General features: G+C 36.2%; 2 protein-coding genes and 1 pseudogene across 17 annotated transcripts in view; 2 read left to right on the forward strand and 1 right to left on the reverse strand.

The window, feature by feature from the left end:
- Positions 1–17,713, forward strand: part of LOC126943623 (cytochrome b-c1 complex subunit Rieske, mitochondrial) — a 1,156,760-nt gene that overhangs the window by 360,231 nt on the left and 778,816 nt on the right. The window lies entirely within an intron of this gene.
- The window catches only part of URI1 (URI1 prefoldin like chaperone), a 92,337-nt gene that overhangs the window by 14,160 nt on the left and 60,464 nt on the right, over positions 1–17,713 (reverse strand). For all 9 annotated transcript variants that reach the window (XM_050772557.1, XM_050772564.1, XM_050772558.1 and 6 more), the window contains 2 exons: positions 17,270–17,348; positions 16,155–16,290 (listed from right to left, as the gene is read on the reverse strand). In XM_050772557.1, coding sequence (XP_050628514.1) covers positions 16,155–16,290; positions 17,270–17,348 — 215 coding nt within the window. The remainder of the gene's footprint in view (positions 1–16,154; positions 16,291–17,269; positions 17,349–17,713) is intronic.
- On the forward strand, positions 10,134–10,668 carry LOC126943629 (peptidyl-prolyl cis-trans isomerase FKBP2-like; annotated as a pseudogene).

Consider the following 17,713-nt stretch of genomic DNA (forward strand, 5'->3'; position numbering starts at 1 on the left):
TCTAGATAGAAGTTTGAAAAGAACAAGTGCCCAAACCCCAATCTCACAAGAAAGGTTTCTCCTTTCTTGCTTAAACAAAAGATTCATAGCTTTGGGTGGTTTGTGGGAATGGGGAAGTGGAAAGAGAACAGAAAATATCTTAGTGAAACCAGGAGGATTAATTCCAAGTGAACATACTGAACCTTGAAACTCCCAGCCTGGTTCTCAGAACACTAGATGAAGAAGATCAGAAGACTCTTTTGTAGAATCTGCTGATATTTAAAGATTGCTCAAATAATTTAAAAAAAAAAAAAAAAATCAGCTTGCCACCTTATATCCCTATAAAAAAAAAAACCTATCAGTCAACAAACCTTGCCTATGCACACAAAGCTTGCTGACAGTACTCAAGTATAAATGGTCAGCCAAGGATCACCAGACATTTGAAGAAATTCTTGAACATTAATGCTAGAGGGAAAAAAAAAAAAAAAAAAAAAAAAAGAGCCAGAGAGAGAAAAGACGGGGCAGAAAAACGAACATGGAGGAAAGGCTTAAAGAAGAAAACTTTAAAAGAAAAAACAAATACTCCTTAAAAAAAGACCCTCCATCCATGAAACAAGAACAGGATGCTGTAACAAAGAAACAGCCAAAGAACAACAAGAAAGTGCTTCCAGAAATGAAACTATGTACAGGAAAATTTTAAAGTCAATACATGATTTAAAAGATTATTTAGAAGAAATCACTTCAAAAATTACAACAAAGACAAACAATAGGCAACAAGAAAAGGAAATTTTCAAATTAGTAATATAAATTTCCCAGGGCTGTAGGACTTAAGCCTCCACTCAAAAAAAGTCCACTAAGCACTAGCAAACAAATAATTTAAAGGATCCATAGCATGGCATCAAGGTGTACCACTGTAGTATTCTAGATCATGGGGAATAAAGACCAAAAAGAATCTCAAAGCTCTAAAAAGAAAAAAACAAGTTATATACAAAGAAAAAGAAAGTAGCATCAAGATTTTCAATAGCAACACTTAAAGACAGAAGGTAATAGAATAATGTATCCAAAATTCTGAGGGCAACAACTACTTAAGACCTAGAATTCTAAATGGTCTAGTTAACAATAACAAGCAGGAGTATAAGGAATATAAGAGTTATTCAGGTACATAAAAATTCAAAGAAGTACCTCTGAGCACTTTCCCAAAAGTTATTGAAAGCAATATTCCAACAAAGTAAATAGAACCTGAAAAAAGGGCGCTTTGGGAAACAGAAAACAGGAAATAAATAAAAGGCAAAAACAGGGTAAAAAGATACCAGGAAAACAGCTCTCCTTTGATCAGGATAGAAGCCAGTCCAAATTGAAGCAAGACAATGAAAGACTCCAGCAGTAAATTTCTAACAACCAAAAAAGTGTCTGACTGAATTAATGATAGATACATAGAAAGCTATGCAACAAAAAAAGCAGTTAAATTCAATTAAAAGCCAGTACAAGAACAAAATGGAATTACATAATATCTAAGCATGAATACTGATACAACAAAAATTGTGATACAATAATAGTAAAAAGATTAGAGAAGCAGAGACAGGGAAGACATGTAAAAATGCTAAATGGTCCTCTTAAATTGTAGACAGCTAGTTAATAATACATAAAATTGAGAAAACAAGTAAACAAAAATAGGATATGCCAACCACTGGAAAATATGAATAAAAACAGCAAAGTAAAAACAGTCAAAAACGGAAAGTAATTACATCTAAGGAATGGGAACTGTGAGTCAAAAGGGATAAGCGAATGCTGCTCTTTTTTTAAATAATGTCTTAAGATGGTTTGTGGTTGTTTAAAGCTATATACATCTATCATAAACTAAAATCATAAATTTGTATTTTGAAATGCCTTATTGGAGACACTCAAGAGCACACACATTGCTTGATAAGGTATGAATCCACAAATCCAAGAAGCTCAATGAAATCCAAGTAGGATAAACCCAGACCCACACCAAGACACACTATAATCAAACTGTTGAACAACAACAAAGAAAGAATCTTGAAAGCATCAAGAAAAAAACAACTCATCACAAACAAGGAATCTTCAGTAAGATTATCAGATTTCTCAGCAGAAACCCTGGAGCACAGAAGGCTATGGGATGAAATATGTTTAAAGTGCTGAGAGGGAAACAAAATACTGCAGCCAAGAATTCTATGTTTAGCAAAACAACACTCTTTTAAAAATGAGGGAAATTTAAGACATTCCCAGATAAACAAGAGTTGAAGGCATTCCTTACCACTGCAATACAAGAAATACTAAAAGAAGCTCTTCGGGTAGAAATGAAAAGACAGTAACTCAAAGCGATATGAAAACACAGATCTCTGATAAAGGTAAACACATAGGAAAAAATCAGTATTATTGTCATTTTGGTTTGTAACTCTACTTTTTTCTACGTGATAAAGAAAAATGAATACAATCACTGTACATCTATACTAATGGAGACACAATGTACAAAGATGTAATTTGTGACATAAATAACATAAAGTGAAGGAGCTGAACAGGAATAAAGCCTTTGTACGTGATTGAAGTTAAGTTGGTATAAATTCAAAATACATTTTATAACCTTAGGATATGTTATGTAATCACCATGGTAACCACAAAGAAAATACCTATAAAATATTTTAAAAAGAAGTGAAAAGGAGAGCAAAACCATTCACCATAAAAAAAAAAAAAAAAAAAGGAAGGCAGTAATATAGAAATGAGTCAAAAAAAGCTATAAAACATGCAGAAAATAACAAAATAGCAAAACTAGGTCCTTCCCTCATCAGTAATAACTACACATGTGAACAGATTAAACTTCCCCAATCAGAAAGCATAAATTGGCAGAATCAATTGCTTTAAAAAAAGGATCCAACTATATACTGTCTATAAGAGACTCACTTGTAGATCCTAAGGGCACGAATAGGTTGAAAGTGAAGGAACAAAAAAGATGTTCCATACGAATAGTAACCAAAAAAAGAAATAAGGTAGCTATAGTAGTATCAGACAAAATAGACTTTAAGTTAAAAAAAGTCACGAGAGACAAAGGATATTTCACACTGATAAAAGGTTCAATCTATCAAGAAGATACAATTATAAATGCATACATACCTAACAGATCTCAAACGTATAAAGCAAAAATGTACAGAACTGAAGGGAGAAATCATTTCACCATAATAGCTGGAGACATGAATATCCCCTTTTCAGTAAAGGATAGAACAGCCAGAAGGAAATAAAGAACATGAACACTACTAAAGACCAATTAGACCTAACAGACATATATAGAAACCTCCACCCAACAACAGGAAGAACACACACTTTCTAAGGGAAACATGGAACATTCACCAGGATAGGTCATATGAGAGGCCACAAAATAAGTCTCAAAAAATTTAACAGGATTGAAATCATATAAAGTAATTTTTCTAATTGGAATGTTCAATAACATTAAAAATCATTAATAGAAGGAAAACTGGAAAAAGTCATAAATATACGAAAATTTTACAAAACAATCTGTCAATGGGTCAAAGAAGAAATCATAGGCGTAATTTAAAAATACGCTGGGCACAGTGGCTCCCAGCACTTTAGGAGGCCGAGGCAGGCAGACTGCTTGAGGCCAGGAATTCAAGACTATTCCTGGACAACATGGTGAAACCCCGACTCTACTAAAAATACAAAAATTAGCCAGGCGTGGTTGACCACACCTGTGGTCCCAATTACTCGGGAGGCTGAGGCAGAAGAATCCCTTGAACCCGGGAGATGGAGGTTACAGTGAGCCGATATTGCACCATTGCACTCCAGCCAGGGCAACAGTGTGAGTGAGACTCTGTCTCAAAAGAAAAAAAAAAAAAAATACCCTGAGACCACCAAAAAAAAAACTCAACGAACATTTATGGGATGCAGCAAAGCAATACTAAGAAAGATATTTATAGCTGTAAATACCTGCATCAAAAAAAAAAAAGGAAATAATTCAAATCAGTAACTTAACTGTACACTTTAAGAAACTGAAAAAAAAAAAAAAAAAAAAAAAAAAAAGAGTAAACTGAACCCAAAGCTTACAGAGGAAAGGAATAACAAAGATTAGAGGATAATAAACAAAACATAATTTTTTAAAAATGGAGAAAAAGTAACGTAATCAAAAGTTGGTTTTTTAAAAGATCAACAAAATTGACAAATCTTTACCTAGACTGTCTAAGAAAAAAAGAGAGAAAATTCAAATCACTAAAATCACAAACAAAAGTGGAACAATAAAAACTAATATTACAAAAATTAATGGGATTATACAGAAATAGTACAAACAACTGAATGCCAACAAGTTTGGTAACTTAGATAAACTAGACAAATTCCTAGAAAAACACAAACTACCAAAACTGAAATCTGAATAGACTTGTAACAAGTAGTATATTGAATCAGTAATCAAAAACCTCCCAACAAAGAAAGGCCCAAGAATCTCGAGATGGTTTCACAGAGGAATTCTACCAAACATTCAAAGAATTAACACCAATCCTCTCAAACTCTTCTAAAAAATGAAAAGGGAGGGAACACATTCTGTGAGGCCAGCCAGATAAAAATAAGAAAACTACAGGCTAATTTCTCTTACGCATATACATATAAAAATCCTCAACAAAATGCTGGCAAACTAAATACAGTAGCATATCAAAAGAATTACACATCATGACCAAGAATGATCTCCCCCATGCCCTGGAATGCAAGGATGGGTTCAATATATAAAAATCAATGTAATATACTACATGAGCAGAATGAAGAGGAAAAAACATGGTAATCTCCATTGAATTCAAAAAAGCCTTTGATAAAATGCACACCCTTTCATGATATAAAAAAAAACCCTCAATAAACTAGAAATAGAAGGGAACTTCCAAAACATAATAAAGGCCATATATGAAAACCCCACACTGACATCACACTATATGATGAAAGATTGCGAGTCTCTCTCCTAAGATTGGGAATAAGACAAGGAAGCTCACTACCAACATGTCTATTCATCACCATACTAGAAGTTCTAGCTAGAGCAATTAAGCAAGAAAAACAAATAAAAAGCCTCCAAATTGGAAAGAAAGAAGTCTAGTTCTCTCTACTACCAACATATGATACAATCTTATATGCAATATGTAGAAAAACCTAAAGAATCAAAAATAACAAAAACAAAAAAAAACCCACCCTGGTAAAGCTAATAAAAAAAATCTGGCAAAGTTGCAGGATGCAAAATCAACACACAAAAATCAGTTGCATTTCTATGCACTAACAATGAGCAATCTAAAAAGGAAATACAAGCAATCCATTTCAACTAGAACCAAAAGGACTAAACTCTTTAATTTAACCAAGAAGGTGCAAGACTTGTACACTAAAAACTACAAGTGTTGCTGAAACAAGACACAAATAAATAAATATCCTATGTTCATGGAGTGAATATATTTAATAATTAGGATGTCAATACTACCCATGGCAACCTAAAGACTCAGTGCAACTCCTAGTAAAATCCAGTAGTTTTTTTTGCAAAAACAGAAAAGCCCGTTCTAAACTTCACATGGAGTCTCAAGGGTCCCCCATAACCAAAACAATCTTGAAAAAAAAAAAAAAAAAACTAAGTTGGAAGTCTTATCTTTCTGTTTTCAAAACTTACTACAAAGCTACCCTAATCAAAATAATGTGGTAGCAACATAAATACAGACATACGGACCAAAAAATAGAATACAAAGCTTAGACATAAGACCTCATAAATATATGACCAAATGATTTTTAACAAGAGTGTAAAAACCATTCAAAAAGGTAAGGACCATGTTAGCCGGGATGGTCTCAATCTCCTGACCTCATGATCCGCCTGTCTTGGCCTCCCAAAGTGCTGGGATTACAGGCGTGAGCCACCGCGCCTGGCCAGGACAGTCTTTTCAACAAATTGTGTTGAGAAAACTGGAAACACATGCAAAATAATAAAGTTGGACCCTTACCTTACAAGCGTATATAAAATATAACTCAAAATGGATACAGCAACCTAAATGAAGATCTAAATGAAGAGATAAATCTAGGAAACTTAAAAAAAAAAAAAACAGAGGGAAGCTGCTTCATGACATTTGGCAACAATTTTTTGGATATGACATGAAAGGCATAGGCAAAAACAAAACAACACTAACTGGATAATGAAAATTTAAAAATTTTGTGCATCAAAGGACATTATCAAGAAAGTAAAAGGGCACTCTACCTGGCAGCTACTTTTTTTTTTTTTTAAAGTAAGACAAAAAAATAAAAATAAAAGAAAGTAAAAGGGCAAACCACAGACCAGGAAAAAATACTGATAAGGGACTAATATCCAGAATACATAAAGAACTACAACTCAACAAGAAAAACAAACAACTGCAATAAAAAATGGGCAAAGGACTTAAATAGACATTTCTCCAAAGATGATATACATGTGGCCAATAAACACATGAAATGATGCCCAACATAATTAATCACTGAAGAAATACAAACCAAAACCCTGATTGATGAGGCCGATCACTTCAAATCCCACTTAACAAACTATATTCCAAAAAACTGGTGGTATGCCACGTAAACCTTAAAATAAAAAAAAAAAAAAAAAAAAAAAAAAATATTTATTATTTCAAATAAACTATATTCCTTGGTGGTATGCCACTTTAAAATATATTTATTTTATATATTAAAAATACAGTAACAAGTGTTGACAAGAATGTGGGAAAACCAGATTCCTTGTATTTTGGTGGTGAGAATATAAAATGGTACAGCTGCTGTCAAAGACAGAATGGAGGTTCCTTAAAAAACACAACATTGGGCCGGGCGCGGTGGCTCACAGCTGTAATCCCAGCACTTTGGGAGACTGAGGCAGATGGATCACCTGAGGTCAGGAGTTCAAGACCAGCTTGGCCAACATGGTGAAACCCTGTCTCTACTAATAATACAACAATTAGCTGGGCATAGTGGCACACACCTGTAGTCCCAGCTACTCGGGAGGCTGAGGCAGGAAGGCTCTTGAACCTGGGAGGCGGAGGCTGCAGTGAGCCAAGACTGCACCACTGCACCCCCAGCCTGGGCAACAGAGTGAGACCCTGTCTCAAAAAAAAAAAAAAAAATAGACATATATATATATATATATAACATTTCCATATGATCCAGCAATTCCACTTTCAGATATATACCCCAAATAATTTAAAGCAGGGAACTAAATATTTATATACCTATATTCATAGCAGCATTTATAATAGCGAACAGAATAATTCACATTATTCACAAAATAAAATATTGTTCATCCTTAAAAAGAAAATTCTGATATGTGCTACAACAGAGACAAACCTAGAAAACATTAAGTGAAATAATCCAGACACGAAGGGACAAATGCTGCAGGATTCCACTTATGTAAGGTATCTAGAATAGCCAAATTCATACAGAAAGTAGAATAGTGGTTACCAGGGGATGGGGAGGAGAAAGGAAGGAAAAAATGGGGCGTTATCACTTAACTGGTACAGTTTTAGCTTAAGAAAATGAAAAATATCTGGAGATGGATGGTGGTTATTGCTGACCAACCATGTGAACGAGGGGAAGGGAAGGGAGGGGAGGGGAGGAAAAGGAAAAAAAGACAGTTAGTGGTGCCAGGGGGCCTACAATAAGGTTATCAGTTCCAAAAAAAACTTTGCAAACACAATGGGTTGGCAAAGGTGTAGTCAGTCAGTCTGTTAAGGCCAGTACTGTCAAAGTTAAAAATCTAACTCACTTCATGCCAGCAATTCAATCCTAGTCATTCATCCTACAGATATACACAAGTACAAAATGATACATACACACACACACACACACACACACACACACACACAGAGGTTATTCACTGCAGCATTGCTTTCAATAGCAAAAAAAAGGAAGATGATCTAAAGGCCTATGAGTAAAGGACTGGCTAAATAAACTATGGTACAATATAATACTATACAGCCATGAAAAGAATAAGACAGCAAGCTGCCAAAACAAAAAGCAAAGAAAAAAAAGTGTGACTACAATTTGAGTGGATGTGTACAGGGTGGGGTGGGAATGCCTAAGTCTATAGCTGTAAACGCACAGAATATCCCTGGAATAATGAGTAAGATATTGATAACAGCGATGCCTCCAGAGAGGTAAACTGGATGTTAAAGAACAAGAAAAGGAAGCATAGTTATTTTTTAATAAATATCCTTTAGATTTTATATCATGTCCATATATAACCTACCAAAAAAATAATTTTTAAAAAAGCCCATCTTGTGAATGACCTGATGCACCTCATATACAATTTTTCTTCTCCTATCACTTAAAAAAGAAAAGAAAAGAAAAAAAAAAAGCTGTATTCAGTGCTAACAATGTCTTATCACCCACTTTCTTCTGAAATCTGCCTAAAAATGTATTCCTAAGTCAAGATTTTTTTAGAATGCTCTGTGAGATAACAGACATTACAAGTTAAAAGTTTCTCAAAATCAAGTAAGTTTGGGAACCACAATATTAAACAAAACTAAAGGGATATTTTTCATTACAGGGCTTCTAAGTAATGTGCCTATGTGCATTGGACTCTCTGGTAGAGGGAAAAGCAGTGTGCAGTGATCTACAAACTTACTTGATTATGTTAACAACACTGCCTCTAGGTCACCACTCATCCAATGCTTCCCCTCAACCTTCACATCCAATCAGTTGCCAAGTCCTATCAGGCTCAGAAATTCTCCCTGCATCTGATCTCTTCTCTAAGCCCACAGCCATTACCCTGGTTCATGATCTTATCCCTTCATGTCCACCCTTCCATTTAGTAAAAATAACTTTGTCGTAAAAATGAAGACTAAGTATGCATTTTTTAAGACAAAAGTAAAAATAAGATAAATGTGTCAGATACAACTCTGAACAAAAGATACATGGTAAAATAATTCTCCCAGTATTCAAAAGTAGATTACAGAGACATGCAGAAACAAAATTACCAAAAACATATCTATACTGTAGAAATCTCTGATTAAATCCTGGTCTTTTCACTTAGTCTCACTGAAGATGTACTCTTTTCTAAAAAAAAAAAAAAAAAATTGCTCTCTAACCTAAACAAGAACTCACAAGTATTTAGAGTAAAACTTTTAAGTTCATGTGAAATACATTAATCCCTAATTTGTAACACTAAAAATATTTTAAGAAGTTCCTATTTCAGCAAAAACAGAGTAATAAGATACTAAAAATATTAAATAATCTAAAAGAGGACAAGAAAGGGGAACAAGAGTAACAAAAACGGTGGGAGAATGCCAAACCTAAATCCAAACATATTACACATTAAATGTAAATGGTCTAAATACATCAATTAAAAGACTGAAATTATCAGAATGAATTAAAAAGGAAAGGTCCATGCTGTCTATAAGAAACTCACTTTAGGCAGGGTGCAGTGGCTCACGCCTGTAATCCTAACACTTTGGGAGGACAAGGTAGGCAGATCACTTGAGGTCAAGGGTTCGAGATCAGCCTGGCCAACGTGGTGAAACCCCATCTCTACAAAAAATACAAAAATTAGCTAGGCGTGGTGGCACTCGCCTGTAATCCCAGCTACTCAGGAGGCTGAGGTGGGAGAATCACTTGAACTTGGGAGGTGGAGGTTGCAGCGAGTCAATATCATGCCACTGCTCTCCAGCCGGGGCAACAGAGCAAGACTCCGTCTCAAAAAAACAAAAAAAAAAAGAAACCCACTTTAAATATGATATAGTTAGCATAAAAGTAAAAGAGATGGAAAAATATACACCATGCAAATACTAAACAAAGAAAGCTCAATGTATCAAATCCAGTAATATATGAAAGCAATAACACACCATGACCAAATGCGGTTCATCCAGGGAAGAAAAATCAATCAATATAATCCACCACATTAACAGATACAGAAGAAAAACTACAAGATCGTATCAATACATGCAGAAAATACATTTGACAAAATTCAACATCTTTTCATTTAAAAAATCCGCAAATTAGAAGCAGGCAGAAAGTTTCCTAAACTAATAGGGAGTATTAATTTTTTTAAAAAACCTACTGCTAACACCACATTTAACAGTAAAATACCAAATGTTTTCCCCAGAAGATCGGTTTCAAGACCAAGATGCCTACCTACTCTTACCACTCCTATTCAATATTATACTGCAGGGGCGCGGCGAGGAGAGACATGAGGCTGAGCTGGGTCCGGGTCCTGACAGTACTGTCCATCTGCCTGAGCGCCGTGGCCACGGCCACGGGAGCCGAGGGCAAAAGGAAGCTGTAGATCGGGGTCAAGAAGCGGGTGGACCACTGTCCCATCAAATCGCATAAAGGGGATGTCCTGCACATGCACTACACGGGGAAGCTGGAAGATGGGACAGAGTTTGACAGCAGCCTGCCCCAGAACCAGCCCTTTGTCTTCTCCCTTGGCATAGGCCAGGTCATCAAGGGCTGGGACCAGGGGCTGCCGGGGATGTGTGAGGGGGGAAAAGAGCAAGCTGGTGATCCCATCCGAGCTGGGGTATGGAGAGCGGGGAGCTCCCCCAAAGATTCCAGGCGGTGCAACCCTGGTGTTCGAGGTGGAGCTGCTCAAAATCGAGCGACGATCTGAGCTATAGCCAGACTGGGGAGGGGTAGGGGGAGAGGCCCCCATCAAGGACCAGACTGTTCCAAAAAAAAAAAAAACTTAAAAGCCCAAAACAACAACAAAAAATATTATACTGCAAGTCCTAGCCAAGGAAATAAGGCAAGAAAAAGAAATAAAGTGTACACACATTGGAAAGGAATAAAAAAATAGGAGCTGTTTACAAAAGGCATGATTGTCTACATAGAAAATCCCATGGAATCTACCCCAAAAAAGTGCAGAGAACTAACTAATATGGTCAGCATGAATGGAGGATCCAATGTTAATTCTTTTTTAAAAAGAGTTATTTCTACATACTAGAACACTTGAAAAACAAAATTTTTAAATGCCATCATTTACAACAGCTTCACAATAGGTGAAACAAATATAAACCTAACAAAACACATATGATCTATATGCTCAAAAACTACAAAACTGATGAAAGAAGTCCTAAATACAGAGATACACTGTATTTACACGCTGGAAGTACTTACACACTGGAAGATTTAATAATTAAGAGATCAATTCTCCCCAAATTAATGTGTTGATTTAGCACAATTCCAATCAAAATCCCACCAGGACTTTTTGTAAACATAAACAAGTGGTTTCTAAAATGTGTATGGAAAGCCAAAGGAGGTAGAACAGCCAAAACAATTTGGAAAGAATAAATTAGAACACCTGTACTACCAACTTTAAGGAACACGTTTATAATGCTACCGTAATCAAAACAGATTGGCATCAGCAAAGAGACAGAAACATAGATAAAAAAACAGAATAGATGGTCCAAAAACACAACTATACAAAATGGCTCATTCATTTGTTTTTTAACAATTTAAGTAAGCTATAATTCACATGCCATACAATTCACCCATTTAAAATGTACAATTCGATGGTTTTCGTATATTCACAGGGTTGCACAATCATCACCAAAATCTGCGTTTTTATATTTTCATTGCCCCTAAAAATCTCTATACTCTTTAGCAGTCACTCTCCATTCTCTCCCATAGCTTCCTGGCCCTAAGCAGCCACTACTCTCCTTTGTTTTATAAATTTGCCTATTCTGAATATTTCATGTAAATGGAATCATACAATATGTGGTCTTTTGTGACTCCTTTAATTTATTCTAATGTTTTCAAGGTACATGTCTTTTTATTGCCAAACAACATTCCACTGTATGGATGTATGACACTTACCCCTTCATTAGTTGACAGACATTTGGGTTGTTACCATGTTTCGGCTATTAAAAACAGTGCTGCTCTTAACATTCATGTACAAGTATTTGTGGACATGTTTTTATTTCACTTGGGTAGAATACTATCTAGGTGTGGAACTCTAGATCACAGTAAAACACAATGTTTAACTTGCTGAAAAATTCCAAACTGTTCTCCAAAGTGGTTTCCCACCAGGAATGAATGAGGGTTCCAATTTTTTCACATCCTCACCAACAAGTGTTACTGTCTTTTTTATTATAACCATCCTAGTGGGGTATCTAAGATGGTCTTGTTGCCAATTCATTTTTGACAAAGGTGCCAAGTCATTTCAATGGAGAAAGAACAGTATTTTCAACATAGTATTGGAGCAACTGGACATCCATATGCAAGAAAAATGAACCATGACCTAAACCCCACACTTCGAACAAAAATTAACTTAAAATCAATCGGATCTAATTGTAAAATGTCAAAGCATAAAACTTTTAGAAGAAAACATAGGAGAAAATCTTCAAGAACTAAGGTTAGGTAAAGCATTCTTAGATATGACACTACACATATGATCCATTAAAAAAAGCTAAAAGCTGGCCGGGCGCGGTGGCTCAAGCCTGTAATCCCAGCACTTTGGGAGGCCGAGATGGGCGGATCACGAGGTCAGGAGATCGAGACCATCCTGGCTAACACAGTGAAACCCCGTCTCTACTAAAAAATACAAAAACTAGCCGGGCGAGGTGGCGGGCGCCTGTAGTCCCAGCTGCTAGGGAGGCTGAGGCAGGAGAATGGCGCAAACCCAAGAGGCGGAGCTTGCAGTGAGCTGAGATCCGGCCACTGCACTCCAGCCTGGGCGACAGAACGAAACTCTGTCTCAAAAAAAAAAAAAAAAAAAAAGCTAAAAGCTGAACTTCATAATTAAAAACTTTTGCTCTGGAATGACACTGTTAAGAGAATGAAAAGACAAGATGCAAAGTGGGAGAAAATATTTGCAAATCACCTATTTAACAAAGAGCTTAAATCCAGAATATATTTTAAAAAAAAAAAAAAACCTCTCAAAACAATAGTAAAATATACAACGCAGCAGGGTACGGTGGCTCACGCCTGTAATCCCAGCACTTTGGGAGGCCAAGGTGGGTGGATCACGAGGCGGGAGGATCACGAAGTCAGGAGTTCAAGCCAGCCTGATCAACACGGTGAAACCCCATCTCTACTAAAAATACAAAACTTAGCCGGGCATGGTGGCACACGGCAGGAGAATCGCTTGAACCTGGGAGGCGGAGGTTGCAGTGAGCCAAGATCATGCCACTGCACTCCAACCTAGGCGACAGAGCGAGACTCCAATTTAAAAAAATAAAATGAAATAAAATAACAAGAAAATATACAACCCAGGCCAGGTACGGTGGCACACGCATGTAATCCCAGCACTCTGGGAGGCTGAGGCAAGTGGATCACCTGAGGTCAGAAGTTCAAGACCAGCTTGACCAACATGGTGAAACCCCATCTCTACTAAAAATACAAAAAAATAGCCGGGCATGGTGGCGCACACCTGTAATCCCAGCTACTCAGGAGGCTGAGGCAGGAGAATTGCTTGAACCTGGGAGACAGAGGTTGCAGTGAGCCGAGATCACCCCATTGCACTCCAGCCTGGGCGACAGAGTGAGACTCCATCTCAAAAAAGATAAAAAAGCATATATAACCCAATTTTTTAAAATGGGCAAGAGTTCAACAGGTAAAAGAGGACACAAAGATAAAATAAGTGCATGAATCAATGCTCAACATCATTACGCAACAACAAATTAAAACCACTATACACCTATTCAAATGGCTACACTTTTTAAACTGAGAATATCAAGGGCTGGTAAAGACGCAAAGCTACCACTCTCACACACTGCTGAAAGAGATGTAAATCATACAGTCACTTTGGAAAACAGCTTGGTAGTCTCTTAAAAACTGAACATACACTTATCATATGATCTAACAATCTCACTTGTAGGTATTTACCAACAGCAATAAAAATGTATGTTCGCACAAAAACCTGTACACAAAGGCTTACAGCAGCTCTGTTCCTCACTGCCAACAAATGGAAGCACCCAAATGTCCCTCAAAAGGTGAATGGAAAAACTGTTGTACGTGCATTTAATGGATATGCATGTAATGGAACACTCCTCAGCAATAAAAAACATGACTTTTAATATACAGAACCACCTGGATGAGGCGTTACAGCAAGTGAAGAAGCTAGTCTCAAAAGACACAGACCTGAGGTCTCAACCCTTAGAGGCAGCGATAGGGTGTGACCACCAAGGGGCGGTGTGAAGGAGGTTTTGATAGGAGCTGAGTCCTGAGAGCAGTATCTTTGTATCCTATTCTGTGTCCTGACTGTGGTGCTGGTTAAACAAATCATGACACGTGTTGTAACTCAGACCTTCTCCAATTACCCCAGTCAACCATGATGTAGAAGACTATGTGTTTAACTGGTTGTATTTCCTCTGCCGTAAGAAAAATAAAGTACCTTTTCTTAATAAATGTTAAGTACAACAATATACCTAAGTATTTCCTTCAGTTATTATAAATATAAAACCATGTGAATAAAACAGCTTTACAGAATTTTTTTTTTTTTTTTGAGACAGAATTTCGCTTTTGTTACCCAGGCTGGAGTGCAGTGGCACAATCTCAGCTCACTGCAACCTCCATCTCCCAGGTTCAAGTGATCCTCCCAGCTCAGCCTCCCAAGTAGCTGGGACTACAGGCACACACCACCACGCCTGGCTAATTTTTGTAGAGACAGAGTTTCACCACGTTGGTTGGGCTGGTCTCGAACTCCTGACCTCAGGTGATCCACCTGCCTCGGCCTCCCAAAGTGCTGGGATTACAGGCATGAGCCACTGTGCCCAGCCCAGAATTTACTGTAACAGGAAATATGTACTTTGAAAATTATTTTAGATAAATATTGATCCCAAAAGTCACCTATGTTTGGTCACTTTCCAAAACCGTATTTAACTACTAGAAAGTGTTTTAACAAAACATGTTTCTCTACTCTAGAGCTCTATTCTATTGTAAAAGTATTCCCATTAATATTTTAAGTTATAACTAATTATGATTTTTTTCACTGAAATATGAAAATCAATGTGAACAAACTTCAACAGGCTATGGATTCATTTCATAACATCAGAGCTACTTCAGTATATAAAGAGAGGCTTCGTCTTCAGTAAGGTCCTTAAGAAAAAAGTATGCCCATTCTCTTTCGCTAATATACATGACAAAAATAATGCAGCAAAGCCAAAAGATTTATAATTGCCAGAAATTACATACAGGCCTAACAATAAGATTCTGATTAGTGTCACAAAAGATCAAAATATATATCAATTATAAACTTATAGGAGTTGATTTGCAATTACAGTCTCCAAATATAGTTCCCAGAATTTCACTGAGTAAATGAGTTCTCTAGTACTCACTCATGTATAAGTGAAATCAAGTTCAGCTTTAGAAAACTCAGCTGTTTTCTGTCTAGTATGACCTTATTTATACAAAAGGATCTTCCCAACATTCATTTTCAAATACACATTTAACTGAAAGGTTAAAAAACAGGTAGGGTGGATATTATACTGTCCATCTAAATACGTATTCCAGAAATAACAACAGATTAGAAACTGAACCTAATTTTAAAATATAACTAAGCTAGAACCCAAGCTATCTCATCCAACTGCAAAATGTGTAGTGTGTGCTGTGTGTGTGTATGTAGGCTTCTATACACCTACAGATAATAGCACAGATAAACAAAACTCAAGAGCTGCCTTAATAAAGTGATGCAGAGAAATCAAACAACTGAAAAAGGATAAGGGTGCTGTTTTAGGTAGCAACTTTTCACACCTGGTCTCCTCTATCAAATGAAAATATGTTTTTTTCCCAAACCAAAAAGCATTTTAAAGAATTGTCTTCTTATGTAAACAGGTATTTCTCTTAGTTCACTAAGGAGAAAACACATTATTTCTGTGTACTGAAGTATTAAGTGCAAAAATAAGTCTGTAATAGCAACTAAAAAAAAAAACAATTATAAAGTATAAAATGACTCCAATTTTTACGTCTTCCCAACTTCTAACTACAAAAATCACATAATGACTTCGAAACTTTGTAACTTCAGAAAACATGCCAACGTAGGTGACATTTCCAATCCAGATGCTCCATTCTCTAACTCATTCTCAAATGTTGGTACTACTCAAACTACCTACAATTCAACAGAATCACAAATAGCCTGGATTCATAAATCATGGAAGGTAGTTTTGGTAAGAAACAGTCCTTCAGCTTGGCAATCTGTGAATGGATACATACACAACAAAGAAACATCATTTAAAATGGGTACCTACGTTCTTTCCGGTGCTCAACTAAACCTACAGCCTGCTTTGCTGAGCACTTTGCAAACCAGTTGTCCCCCAGTAAAACAGTGACTTCATTAGTATGGACAAGTTTTCCTGGCATGAAGGCAAAAGGGCCAAATGGTACCTATTGTTTAAAAAAAAGAAAAAAGGGAAAAAACATAAAACACTGAAAAATACATTTTATAAAACACTTTGCATTAAAAGCCTTACATTAACACTGAATTTTTTTATTTATACATTGGTAAAAATAAAATGCCAGCTTCACAGAAATTTAACATTATATTAAAATTTTACTTGGAAAATCAACACAAAATTGCTTTATGTTCATAAATCAATGTTAAAACAGGAAAATAAATCCACACCATATTTACATACAGCTCTTAAAGAAAGTAGTACTGTCTCGGCATGTTTATACTTTTCATTCACTTGCAAATCTAAATGAAAGCAACCAGTAGTGAAACACTGTCAATGCAAAATACTTTTGATAAAGAAAACTAAAAATTATTTTCAATAAAACAGCCATTTTTGCAAAGCAGGAATTAGTAAACAAACAGCTTTAATGGATCTACCTAGCTATATATACAAAATACTTGAACTAGTATAAAAGAACAAAGTCTTCATAAGAAAGAATATTCATGCAATGAAAGGTTCTAACCCAGGGCTCATGAACAGATCAGTATGTCAATGTGAAGATCATTAAAACAAAAATTAGCAGCACGTTTTTATATAAAAATCAATGTCCTAAGGTTTAATTCTGTGAATTACAAAACATTATGGCCTATTCCTGCTCTGGCTAACAAGAAATGACTAAGTGCCATATTTCTATCATAATTACATTTTTTATATAGTAAGTTTCCACTCGAAATATGTCCAATTTTGTGCTAATATTTATGTCATTTATGTCACCATATATATTCTGGAAAAAAAAGGTAAATACCAGCGATCACTACAATTACTGTGTTCTTATAAAGTAAAACAAAACAAACCTTCCTTGCTACGTAGTTACCTCATACACAGCCATCAGCTTGACATTCTGTGAACAAACACAGTTAATACGTTTACAAGAAACAACTATTACTTTAAAAGAAACACACCAAACATACCATTATATTATAAGACAATTTATCAGGCAAGGTGCTGAGTCTTTCTCGAAGGGCATTATAGTCATTATCTACTTTCTTCCTGTTGACAAAAAAAACACCAAATATACAAATTATTAATGATATTTCTTTTCCTTTTTTCTTTTTTTTTAATTGTTTTTTTGAGACAGAGTGTTGCTCTGTCGCCCAGGCTAAAGTGCAGTGGCGTGATCTCGGCTCACTGCACCCTCCGCCTCCCAGGTTCAAGCAATTCTCCTGCCTCAGCCTCCTGAGTAGCTGGGATTACAGGTGTGCGCCACCATGCACAGCTAGTTTTTGTATTTTCAGTAGAGACGGGGTTTCACCATGTTGGTCAGGCTGGTCTTGAACTCCTGACCTCATGATCCGCCCACCTCAGCCTCCCAAAGTGCTGGGGTTACAGGCGTGAGCTACCGCACCAGCCTCACT

This window comes from Macaca thibetana, chromosome 19 (assembly GCF_024542745.1).
Source record: "Macaca thibetana thibetana isolate TM-01 chromosome 19, ASM2454274v1, whole genome shotgun sequence".
Classification (NCBI taxonomy): Eukaryota; Metazoa; Chordata; class Mammalia; order Primates; family Cercopithecidae; genus Macaca; species Macaca thibetana.